Raw genomic sequence first — 12,554 nt, forward strand, 5'->3', positions numbered from 1 at the left:
TTGTGATGATTAGACATGCAACCGGGAAGGTGGTTGGCGGTAACGCTGCTGGCGCTTTCGATTTTGGACGCTAAAATAAGGGTAACTTTTTCAAAAACAACGCGAGTGTTGAAGGGAGTGAGACTTCCCGCGGGTTACATGGAGATAGTGCAGGAAGACACGTGCTCTGACGGGGTGATCCGTCTGAATTGCAGGTCTTTGCATGCGTTCGTCTTCGTCCTGGAGGCGGAGTACCAGCGCGACAAAAGTCACAGCTGCTCCGAGATAAACAAAGTGAGAAGAGCCGCGAGGTTCCGCGAGTTCAGGCCGCGGATGCGCGAGGACTTTAAGGTGAAACTGAGGGGGAATTATATTAAGGACGAGGAGGATACGTCCCGGATCGATCTTAGGACACTTTTTAATCACAGGTAGGTTTTTTATATTAAAAAACTTTTATTAGCTTTTTATGAATCTATGTGTGAGCACTAACGCCTGTACTAACACATGCTCAGCTTAATCTTTGAAACAAGCTTTTGACTTGTAGGATCAACTAAGGACTTATTTTACGTTTTACAATTTTTTAAAATTATTCTTTGAAAAAGTAATACTTTTAAAATTTCTACACGGAAAGAACAAGATGACACTGGATATCATCCCAGATTATACTCAGTGATATCTGTGGTGAAAAAAATTTCAGATAGTAGCTACACAGAAAAAAAAATTTACTTGAATCAAGTAAATAATTTTGAAGAATTTCATTTTCTTGATTCAAGTAGAAAAATTCTTAAACTAAGAAATTTTTCTTGGTTTAAGTAAATTTTATTCAATTTAAGAATTTTTCGTCTTGTTTCAAGACAATGAAACTCTTCAAAATTATTTTCTTGGATCAAAAATTTTTCTCTTAATTTGTTATTTTTTTTTTTTTTTTTTTTTTTTCAATGTAGAAAAATCTAGATTATTCTGCGTGATATCTTGATTATACTCATTGTAATCTGAATTGTACTCATTGTAATCTGGATTATACTAGCTACTATCTAAAAATTTTTTTCACTCAGTATAATTTGGAGAACAAAATTCTTGGCTCAAGAAAATTTTCTGATACCTAAAGGAAGACCGAAGTTGTGTTGGCCGAAGTAAAAATTTTTCTTGAAATTCTATTCTTGATGGAAGTAATTTTTTCTTAATTCAAATTATCATAAATACTTGATACAATAAATTTTTATATTTGATCAAAATTTTTAGACACTTTAGGAAAATATCGCCACCTACTTCAGCTAAGATAAAAATTTTCTCACCTTGAGAAAATTTTTCTCTTGAATATTTAATACCCATTTTATACTATTTTAGCGTGCAATTTTACATATTGAATGAAAAAAAAAAAATGATTCAATATTATTTGATCTCCCAATTTGATATATTAGTCAATAAAAATATTCATAAAAATTTATTTTATTGTATAAAAGCCGGGAATACTTGATGTCAATTGTTAAAATATCTTAAAAAACTCTCGACACTTTTTTACACTAAAATTAATTTTTTGTTTATTTTCAACGCATTGAAAATTATTTTATACTTTTTAGTAAAGCGGGTTTGTTAGCTTTGTAAACTATTATTTTTTTTTGATACGGTGTGTTGAGTAAAAGGCGAGTAATGGAGGCATGGTATTGAGTTTCTTGAGAATTGTAAAGGACAAGATTAATGTGAGCATTTCGAAAGAAGACTAGAAAATGTTGACCGCAAAAAATGAATTTGATACTTCTGGTTAATTAGAAGAGAAAATACACGTTTTTATTTTTTTTTTATCGAGTTAAAAAATTTGTGGCAAAGTTTGCTTACTGAAGATATTTATTTCAAAAATTTGCTAAGACGCTATTATTATTTAACTAGCTGTTACCCGCCCGCTCTGCTGGGCGTTTACAGAATTGTATTTATAGATTTAAATTTGAAATTTGATTGGAATGTTATATTGACTTAGAGATTCCAAATTCCATCGGAGTAACATTTACCTTTTATCCACGTGATCCTTCTAGCTAATATGTATTGTAACTTTCCATGTGCAATTAATATAACATTCCCGTGGCTTTCTTGAAAAAATGAATAACAATTCATACAACGAAAAAAATTTTAAATGAGCATTGGAAATTTCAGTTAAAGTTATATTGTAGGTCTCATAAGTGAAGTTAAAATCTGCCTAGGTCAAAGTCCAGCGATTTTTGTTGTTAATTAAAATTTTCTCCGTAATAACAACAATTCATCGATTAATGATCAATAAAAATAAAATGTATGTTAATCTCTTAGTCCGTTGACTCAATAGTTACATATGAAGTAAAATTTTAGAAACCTTATAATGATGACTTTTTATCCGCTGCTAAAGAGACGATTGTTGTAAGAAAATATAATTATTAAGAAAGAAAAAAATTTTAATTGGTTGTCCTTGGAGGCCATCCCTGTGATTTTTTGTTTCTCCTGAGATTCTATTAAATTTTATATCTATAGGAACAATGTGAATTTTTTGACAAACATCACTCCCGCACTCCTATGTAGGGGAGGAATTTCGTACGATCCTATTTGAAATGATTTCTACATTGTAAACAAAAAGTTCCAACAAAAGTTTGAGGCCATAAAAACTATTGTTTAAAAATAAGAGATTTTCATTGTTAACGCACGCGTAATCCCTTTTGAAGTCAGAATTCGAGAAAAGCTATTTCTAGCTGAATTTAACATCATATGTGAATTTATTTTGTTATTAATACGCTGAAAAATATGTAACCTTGAAATTATTAAAATATTTTTAACCGAGAACACCATTTTAAACAAATAAATTTTCTTGAGTCAATAGAAAAATTATTGCCTCAAGGATAATTTCTGGGCAACAATTGATATCGCGACATGTTAAATGCGTAAGAATTATGAGGTAGATGTGTAGGAGGAGGTGGGTAGATCAAAAGTATTTTCAAATTCAAGGTTTGCAGGAGCTAAAGCTCGGATATTAAAAATCTTAATTGTTAACACCTACCCCCGCAATCCATATTATAAGTAGGCTATCATAAAATCCGCTCTTATAGCATTCCTACATCACATACAAAAGATTCTTACCACATTTAAAACCTGTAGAAGCTATAGCTTGGAAATTAAAAATCTTAATTGTTAACACCCACCCCTGCAATCCATTTTGAGAGTAGGTTGTTATAAAATTCGCTCTTACATCATTTTGAAATCACTTATAGAAGATTCCTACCAAATTTGAGAACGATGGGAGTTATAGCTTGAAAATTAAAAATTTTCATTGTTAATAGCCACCCCCGCAACCCTTTATGGGGGTGAGATATCGTGAAATTTGTTCATAGATAATTTCAACATCTCTTACAAAAGATTCCTACCAAATTTGGAGTCGATAGGATTAATAATTTAAAAACGGGAATTTTTCATTCTTAACGCCCCCGCAAACCCCTTTGGGGAGAAATTTCTTAAAATTCGTTCTTAGCTGACCTCTACATGGTAAAAGTAATATTCCTACGAAATTTCAAGTCTCTAGGTCTTTTAGTTCCAGAGATATCGTGATGAGTCAATCTACCTATAGAACAGCTCCTATATTTTTCATTGTTAACGCTCCCGCAAGTTCCTTTGGGGATGGAATTTCTGAAAATTTGTTCTTAGCTGACCTCTACATGGTAAAAGTAATATCCCTACTAAATTTGAAGTCGATGGGAGTTATAGCTTGAAAATTAAAAATTTTCATTGTTAACAGCCACTCCCGCAACCTCTTATGGGGGTGAGGTATCGTAAAATTCGTTCATAGATTATTTTTACATCTCTTACAAAAGATTCCTACCAAATTTAGAGTCGATAGGAGCTATAGCTTGAAAATTAAAAATTTTCATTGTTAAAAGCCACCCCGCAACCCTCTGGGAGGGTGACATATCGTAAAATTCGTTCATAAATTATTTTTACATCATTTACAGAAGATTTCTACCAAATTTAGAGTCGATAGGACCTTTAGCTTGAAAATTAAAAATTTTCATTGTTCAAAGTCACCCCCGCAGCCCCCATGGGGGGGGGGTGAAATATCGTGAAATTCATTCATAGATTATTTCTACATCTCCTACAGAAGATTCCTACCAAATTTGGTGTCGATAGGAGCTATAGTTTAAAAACGGGAATTTTTCATTGTTAACGCCCCCGCAACCCCCCTTGTGGGTGGAATTCCGTAAAATCCGTTCTTAGCTGACCTCCACTCGGCGAAAGGAATATATTCCTACCAAATTTCAAGTTTCTAGGTCTGATGGTTCCCGAGATATCGTGATGAGTGACTATATAGATAGGAATCTCTTATATATATATAGATTGATAAAAATTCTCTGGAATTTTTTTTTTTTAACAATTACACATTTTTTATTTTATCAAAAATAAAATATAAAAAAACTAATTAAAAAAAAACAACATTTTAAAAGAGATTAAATTTGCTCTATTAATAATAATAAATCAAAAATGTCGAAGATATTAATTGTGTGAAAAATTAAAGGCTGAACTTTGATAAATTTATTGGAGAAATATAATAAAAAATTGAGAGGTTCAGCAGAACTTTTAAGTGATATATTAAAGACATTTAATGACAAATTAATAAAAAAAAAAAAAAAAAAAAATACTTGTACACTTCAAAGTTTTAAAAGAATATTTTTTTCTTTGTAGAATTAATTAATTATTATTTTTTTTCTTTTGTAAGTTAAATCAAGTTGTAAAATTAAAATTTTTAATTTAAAAATTTTATTTTATAAAATTTAAATATAAAAATTTAATTTTATACAATTTAAATATAAAAATTTAATTCTATAAAATTTAAATATAAAAATTTATTAATATTGACATTAGAAGTGTGAAGAGTAATAAATTAAAAAAAAATCTAACATAAATAGTAATATGGTGAAAGATGTCGAGAGTAGTGATCGCAGATGTGCATCATTCGGAATAAAAAGGAGGGTCTGGAAAATCATCGCCAGAATCGACAGAATAAGTACACAGAGAGAAAGAAAAAAGGGATGAAAAGGAACAAAGAAACGTCCCCGGATCACGTGTTAGCTCTCAGCTCGATCCACGGGATTATCACTAGACTTCAAATCGTGGCATCTGCTATGATATTAATATTGCTTTTTCACCTTTTCCCATTTTATCGAAAGAAAATAAAAATTTTTCCTACCAATATTTTTCCTACTTGATGAATTCATTCATACATATGTATAGATATCTCTATAAATTATAAAATTTTTTGTTATAAAAAACAGAACTCTAGAGAGAGAAAATTTATCTGATAAAAAAGTTTAATTAAAAATATAATGAATAATTTTAATTGAGACAAAGAAAATTATTAAACGACCCTTTGTGAATTAAAATGTAAAAAAACAAACTTTCAGTCGCTGATTCTATTGGCTTCAATGTATGTTCATTTTATATTTTATATATGTATATATGTGTGTGTTAAAACGACGTCCCTGTACTATACTACTATCGGTACCTAACCCGTAGGCAAGCGAATAGAGTAATTGCATTTGGGTACACAACTTTTTGCATTCCCCTTTTGTAAAACATATTCTCTGGTATTTTTTTGGCTTACACCCTTTCTCTTTGCGGTGTATCTATTCATGACTCGATTCTAGTGATTAAAAGTTAACAAACTATTGTTATGATAGTTTTTAATTGTTATTATTTTTTTTTTAATAAAAAAAAGTTGTCGAATTAATTTAATTCAATGAAAAACGTCGAAGAAAAAAATTGCAATTAAATTTTGACAATTTTTTTTTCATTTAAAAATTAAAAATAAAATTTTTAAGCCACAAAAAAATAATTATTGGTGTAACTAAATAAAAAATTAAATTAAATTTTTACAATGTTAAATAAAAATATAATAATTATTAATTTTATTAAATTGATTAATAAAATTAACAAAATTAAATTAAATTTTTACAATTTTAAATGAAAATATAATTATTATTAATTTTATTAAATTAAATAATTTTTATTTAAAATTGTAAATTGAATAAATTTTTTTTTGTTAATATAAAAATAATAAGCAAAAATTTTTTTTGTTAAATTAAACAGATGCAGCGGGCGCTATCACTGCCGAGTGACCATCAACGAAGACCATCCAGGCGCGACAAAGTGGCAGCCGGCTAACCTGCGGCTTAAGTACGCATGCATACCCGGTAAGGCCTGTAACTATTATTACACCAATTAAACTAACAATGTGACCAATAAACAGCAACAATACCCCGAAACAAATATCCTAAAGCAGCTAACTACACCCTGTGTCCATATTTCCCACAATCGAAAATCAGGCGCCGACAAATCAAATTAAACCGAATGTCTAGATTAGTATCATGTTAAACAGCTGGCCGTGTGACATAAATAAGGCTTATAATTATTATTTACACAATTTTTAAAAATTCACACTTCAAATAAAATGAAATTAAAAAAAAATTTTTTTTTTTTAACTAAAAAAATTATTAAATACACGGAAAGAACAAGATGACACTGGATATCATCCCAGATTATACTCAGTGATATCTGTGGTGGAAAAAATTTCAGACAGTAACTAGAAAAATCTAGATTATACTGAATGATATCTGGATTATACTCATTGTAATCTGAGATTATACTCATTATAATCTGAGATTATACTGATTGTAATCTGGATTATACTAGCTACTATCTAAAAAAATTTTTTACTCAGTATAATTTAGGATGATATCCAGTGTAATCTTGTTCTTACCGTGCAGGCAATTAAAATTAAACTGCAAAAAAAATAAATTTTAATTAAATTGAAAAAAAAAAAATAAAAATTAAGAAATTAAAATATCAATATCAATAACAATTTTCGCAACCCTTTCGTAACTATTTTAAAATTTTAATTGAATTGAGTGGAATTTGAATAGCTACTTTAAAAGCCAGAAGCGAGATGAACCTGCCTGGTGGAATGGAGAGTGAATCGATGACAAACAATAAAAAAAAATTAGAATTAAAAAGAGAAGCGAGGTAGATTTTTTTGTTATGTTACTATTATATAGTGTGTAGACCTGCAAGCTTATATTCATATATCTATATTTGATATCTCTATCTACATCTACATTTATAAATCGCAACCCCTGGATCTAGCTGACTCTTGTTCCCATCTGTTCATTCCCATCCGGGAGGCCGGGAGCGAACTCCAGGGGGTGAATCGAAATAAAAGTCAGCCAAGGGCGGATTCGCGAGTGAATTTTACTGCAAACTCTATTTTTTTTTTTAAACTGAAAATTAATTATTAATAATTTATAAATAAATGTAATTTTATTTTTTTATTAAATGATTTTCAGAAAACGCGGTTAATAAATACTGCAACATGAAAGTGAGGATTGACGACAATCAAGGCGGGTATGTTAAGTCTCCAGGTTATCCTCTGTATTATCCTGGACAGTACGCTTGTAACTGGACTTTTCATACCGTTCCGGGTCACAGAGTTTCGCTGATTTTTCATGACTTTAATATTCGCAGTAAGATACTCTTTTATAGATTTATTAATTTTTAATTATATATTAACGCACTTTTACACTCAAAGAAAAAAATTTTATTAATTATTTTTATTAAAAAAATTTTTTTCACATGGAAAAAAATATTTAAAATAATTTTATTACTTTTTTTTTTTTTTTCATAATTTTTTTATCAATAAAATATTTTTTTTTTAAATTCATCAAGCTCCCTCACTTTTTTTACAACAAAATAAATTTTTTGTGAATCGCTCTGTTTCTATTTTAAACAATAATTCATATTGTAATTTACTTTATTCACTTGCAAATGAATCCCCAGGTCCTGAACCGAACGGAAGCTGCCTCGACAGCGTTAGGATTCGTGAGAACGGCAGAATTTTATTTGACTCCTGCGGAACGAGAGCTGGAGTTAAAATAATCTCCCATTCTAACAAGATAACAGTCGATCTCATCTCTTCGTCACGTGTCTATCCAGGAAGGGGATTTTTGCTTCACTACGAAGGTACTGAGATCTATTTTTCGTCTAAAAAAATTCTCCAGAAGAATTTCTGGTACTAAGAACATTTTTTTTAAGAACTTTATGGTTTCGATTTAAGTAAAAAAAAATTTAATTGAAAAATTCTTGATCTTTATAAATTATTCCAGCGATAAGAAGTTGCCCGGAAACGACAGTCCCTAAAGGAAGCTACGTCACCAACAATACCCTCGACTCTAGGACCTTCAAGTGCTTCTCGGGGACGATATTCCCGGATACCAAGGAGCCCACGAGGACTCTTGACTGTCGAAATGGACGCTGGAACGAGAGTATCGACAGACTGCCAACTTGCGTCGGTAATTGTTCATTCAATTTATTAAATATAATAAACATAAACAAAAAAAAAAAAAAAAAAAAACAAGAAAGTAGATCTTATTGCACAGTAAAAAATTTTTCGTCATTGTGTTGAGTATTAAAATTTGTGTGTAGAATATTACACTCTAGTGTGTAGAATTTAACATTCTAGTGTGTTAAATCATTAAATCAACACATGAGAATGTTAAATTCTACACACGAGAGTGTAATATTTAACACACAATTTTTAACGCTCTACACAATGACGAAAAATTTTTTTACTGTGTATTTTTACTTCATGGTTTGTCTAATTACCACACAGAAAAAATATATTTATTATCTTTATTATTAAGAGAATAAAAAAAATTTTGTGTCCAGGATAGTCATTAGGGTGGGTCAAAAAAATCGAATAATTTATTTTTGATTTTATACTCTGAAAAATAGGTTCGTAGACACCTAAAAAGAATTCTCTCCAAGTATAAGCTCTTAATTATAACGGGAAGGTCCTCCGCTTTGCGGGTTTCTATTTTTTTCGAATAATCAGATAAAAAAATTTATATCTCGCTTCCAACTGCTTGGAAAAATATTCCGTGGCATAGATTTTGTGAGAAATTGAATGCTTTACAAAAAAGGTCTCTTATGACTTTTTCAAAAACTCAACCGATTAAAAGATATTCATAGTTAAAGTTTGGCTATTTTAAGGAAAATATTCGTTTTTATTATGAATTTTATAAGTCGATGAAAAAAATTATTTCGGATTGCGGAACTCATGATTTTGTAGGAAATTTACTGCTCTACAAAAATGGTCTCTTATGATTTTTTGATTAAGTGAAGCCGTTACGAGATATTCATCGTCAAACATTAACGAATATCAATATTTCCAGTTTTTGATCAATAATTCGATAAATTTTAATTTAAACTATGAGTTTCAGGAAAATTTACATAAATTTGAGTTTCGATCGATAAAGAAATGTTATAATAAGTTAGATAAAGAATTATTGGAATTATCATTGATTTTCCTTGGAGAAATGCCTCAAGAAAAGATTTCTTTCAAACGTCCTGGTGCTGTTCATCATGCTAGATGGATGGCTAAGGCCATTTATAGTTTGAAAATGTATCTATTCAGAGATGAATTCAAACTCTCTCAGAAAGAATTGCATGGTCTTCGTCATTTCTGTATTTTTATAGTCACATTGTATTTAAAAGCTTGGTTTTCATCAACTTCTGCAACAACTGCTGCTTATCATGACTTGCAGTTTATGAAAAATTTATTGGAGTACAAACATATCAATCCTTTGATTTCTTCAGCTACGTGTGAAAAAATGATTTCGCACTTATGGTATTTGAGCGATGAACTTGCCATTTTATCACTGTTTGACGATGGCGTTCCATTAGAAGTAAAAAAACGTATTGTTGAAGCTGTTAATACTCGTGAAGGTACAGATTCTAAAGCTAAAAGATTTGTAATTGCTAAAAAGATTTGAATTCATTGGCGCAGAGAACTCTGAGTGACTTTGTGTCTAAAAAGTCATTAAATCTTTTCAAAATCTTCGATCTACCGTATGACTTTCTTGATGTCGATGTTGAATTATGGCCTACTAATGAGAGTTATCTCGAAAATAAAGAATACTTTCAACAACTAAAAGTTGTCAATGATTCAGCAGAGCGAGCTGTTGCATTAGTCAGTGAATATAATCAATGCTTGACAAAAAATGAAGAACAATTCCAGTACTTATTGCAAGTTGTCAAAGAACATCAAAAACATTCCCAAATTGTAATAAAAGAAATTATTTATAGTAATAGCGTACTGTTATGTTAAAAATATAGACAATTATATTGCAATTGATAATTCAATAAAAAATTTATCTATAAAAAGTTAAATACTGGTTGTTTCTCACTTGATTCAATACTTTTCATATTAAATTTGACAAAGAAATATGTCATTCACTTCAAATTAAACTAATCATTGGCTATATGTCGAAAAAAATGCTCTAATTTCTTGTTTTAATGCAATCAAACAAGCTCAAGACTGAAAACAATATTAAAAAAATTGTTTATAACATTTCTTTATCGATCGAAACTCAAATTTATGTAAATTTTCCTGAAACTCATAGTTTAAATTAAAATTTATCGAATTATTGATCAAAAACTGGAAATATTGATATTCGTTAATGTTTGACGATGAATATCTCGTAACGGCTTCACTTAATCAAAAATCATAAGAGACCATTTTTGTAGAGCAGTAAATTTCCTACAAAATCATGAGTTCCGCAATCCGAAATAATTTTTTTCATCGACTTATAAAATTCATAATAAAAACGAATATTTTCCTTAAAATAGCCAAACTTTAACTATGAATATCTTTTAATCGGTTGAGTTTTTGAAAAAGTCATAAGAGACCTTTTTTGTAAAGCATTCAATTTCTCACAAAATCTATGCCACGGAATATTTTTCCAAGCAGTTGGAAGCGAGATATAAATTTTTTTATCTGATTATTCGAAAAAAATAGAAACCCGCAAAGCGGAGGACCTTCCCGTTATAACTAAGAGCTTATACTTGGAGAGAATTCTTTTTAGGTGTCTACGAACCTATTTTTCAGAGTATAAAGTCAAAAATAAATTATTCGATTTTTTTGACCCACCCTAATAGTCATACGATAAAATCGGTTTTTTTTTAGTTAAATTTAGTGTCATTGCAAAGGTCTTGATTTGAATTTGTGCCTTTTCAAGGTTTCATGTCATTCTCACTGATAGTCAATTTAGATACATAATTAAGAAGTGACCTTGCATCTCGTGAACTATTGACATTTTTAAAGATATAAGCTCATCTCGATGTTACACTCATCGAGACCTTTCATTTAAGTACCCACATCAATTTTTTCATATATTTTATATATTTATATATATTATATATATATATATATATATATATATATATATATATATATATATATATACATATATATACATGAAAAATATATGAAAAATGCATGTGGGTACTCAAATGAAAGCTCTTGATGAGTGTAACATCAGGATGAGCTTATATCTTCAAAAACATTAATATTTAAGAAAGTACAGGGCAATTTAACAAAATTCATTATTTAATAAATCAAAATTTTATTTCTTTATAGTTCACAAGTCACGGCAGTCCCATAGTGACTGCAAGGTTGCTAATTATTAAGAATAATGATTATATTTATTTAATAAATTTATACTGATTCTTATTTAAAAATCTTACTGATAATTTTTATAACAAATGATTTATTTTAAGAGAAATTTAAAAAAAAAATTCCATATTTAGAAACTTCAAAAAAATACAAGCGCAATTTTTTATACATAGTTTATTTGAAAAAAAAATTGTCAAGTGTCTTCTAATTTCAGAGTCATATTTTTAAACTTAATTTAAAAAAAAAAAAAAAAAAAAAAAAAAACAAATAATGGATTTAATTAAATGTAAGCTAGCAGTTATTTTTGCATATATATATTTTCCGTGGGGTTTTTTTCTATCTATACTGTCTATTGAAATCGTCAGCCGTCCATACCACTGTCTAAAACTCTTTGACCCAATTCAATAGCTCTAACCAGACATTTCGAAGCGAAATAGGTCACCAGAATTCGAATAGACCCGATAATCGACTCGCGCTTTTCGTGCCAGACATTCGCATTCTATTCGCGGTATTGTGTCGAGCTTTGGGCTCGTGTCCGAAATTACGGCCCTGAAATTATCGTAGGGAATTCCCGGACCTTCAGAGTACTAGAACAGGGCAAGAAGTACACTTTACACGTACTCACTCTGTACATACAAATATACAGTATATATTATCTATATATTAGTTGGTGGGGATAGAGGGAAGATCCAGTGGGGTAGAGTGCGAGTATACTTTCTTCACGACGCCAGTTAGCTCCGATACTACGGCACGTGTACTCATCTCACAAATATTCTCGATTTTTGCTCAAGGTTAGTCTAACCATTTCTCAAGCATTTATTCCCCAAATACATAAATACATAAATACATAAATTACGCTTTAATTACCTCCTAGTTTATCAGCCACGCTTCCATTTAAATAATTATTATTATTACTATAATTATTATTTAGGATGGAAGTTTATTTCTAATTGCCAAATAAATAAATTCCAAGGTAGCCGTCCTTACAAAACCACTTTGATTTTGCTCTTTTTTCATTCCGTTAAACTCGCCGGCAAAACTATAAATATAAACATATATATTA

General features: G+C 29.6%; 1 protein-coding gene across 1 annotated transcript in view; it reads left to right on the forward strand.

The window, feature by feature from the left end:
- LOC141534184 (uncharacterized) overlaps positions 1–12,554 on the forward strand; it is a 20,296-nt gene continuing 7,742 nt past the window's right edge. The window contains exons 1-5 of the mRNA XM_074253361.1: positions 1–407; positions 6,073–6,176; positions 7,326–7,502; positions 7,816–7,998; positions 8,142–8,327. Of these exons, the coding sequence (XP_074109462.1) occupies positions 16–407; positions 6,073–6,176; positions 7,326–7,502; positions 7,816–7,998; positions 8,142–8,327 (1,042 nt within the window). The 5' untranslated portion in view covers positions 1–15. The remainder of the gene's footprint in view (positions 408–6,072; positions 6,177–7,325; positions 7,503–7,815; positions 7,999–8,141; positions 8,328–12,554) is intronic.

Source organism: Cotesia typhae, unplaced genomic scaffold, assembly GCF_013202065.1.
Source record: "Cotesia typhae breed Kobodo isofemale line unplaced genomic scaffold, CoteBio_Ctyphae scaffold_13, whole genome shotgun sequence".
In the NCBI taxonomy this organism is placed as follows: Eukaryota; Metazoa; Arthropoda; class Insecta; order Hymenoptera; family Braconidae; genus Cotesia; species Cotesia typhae.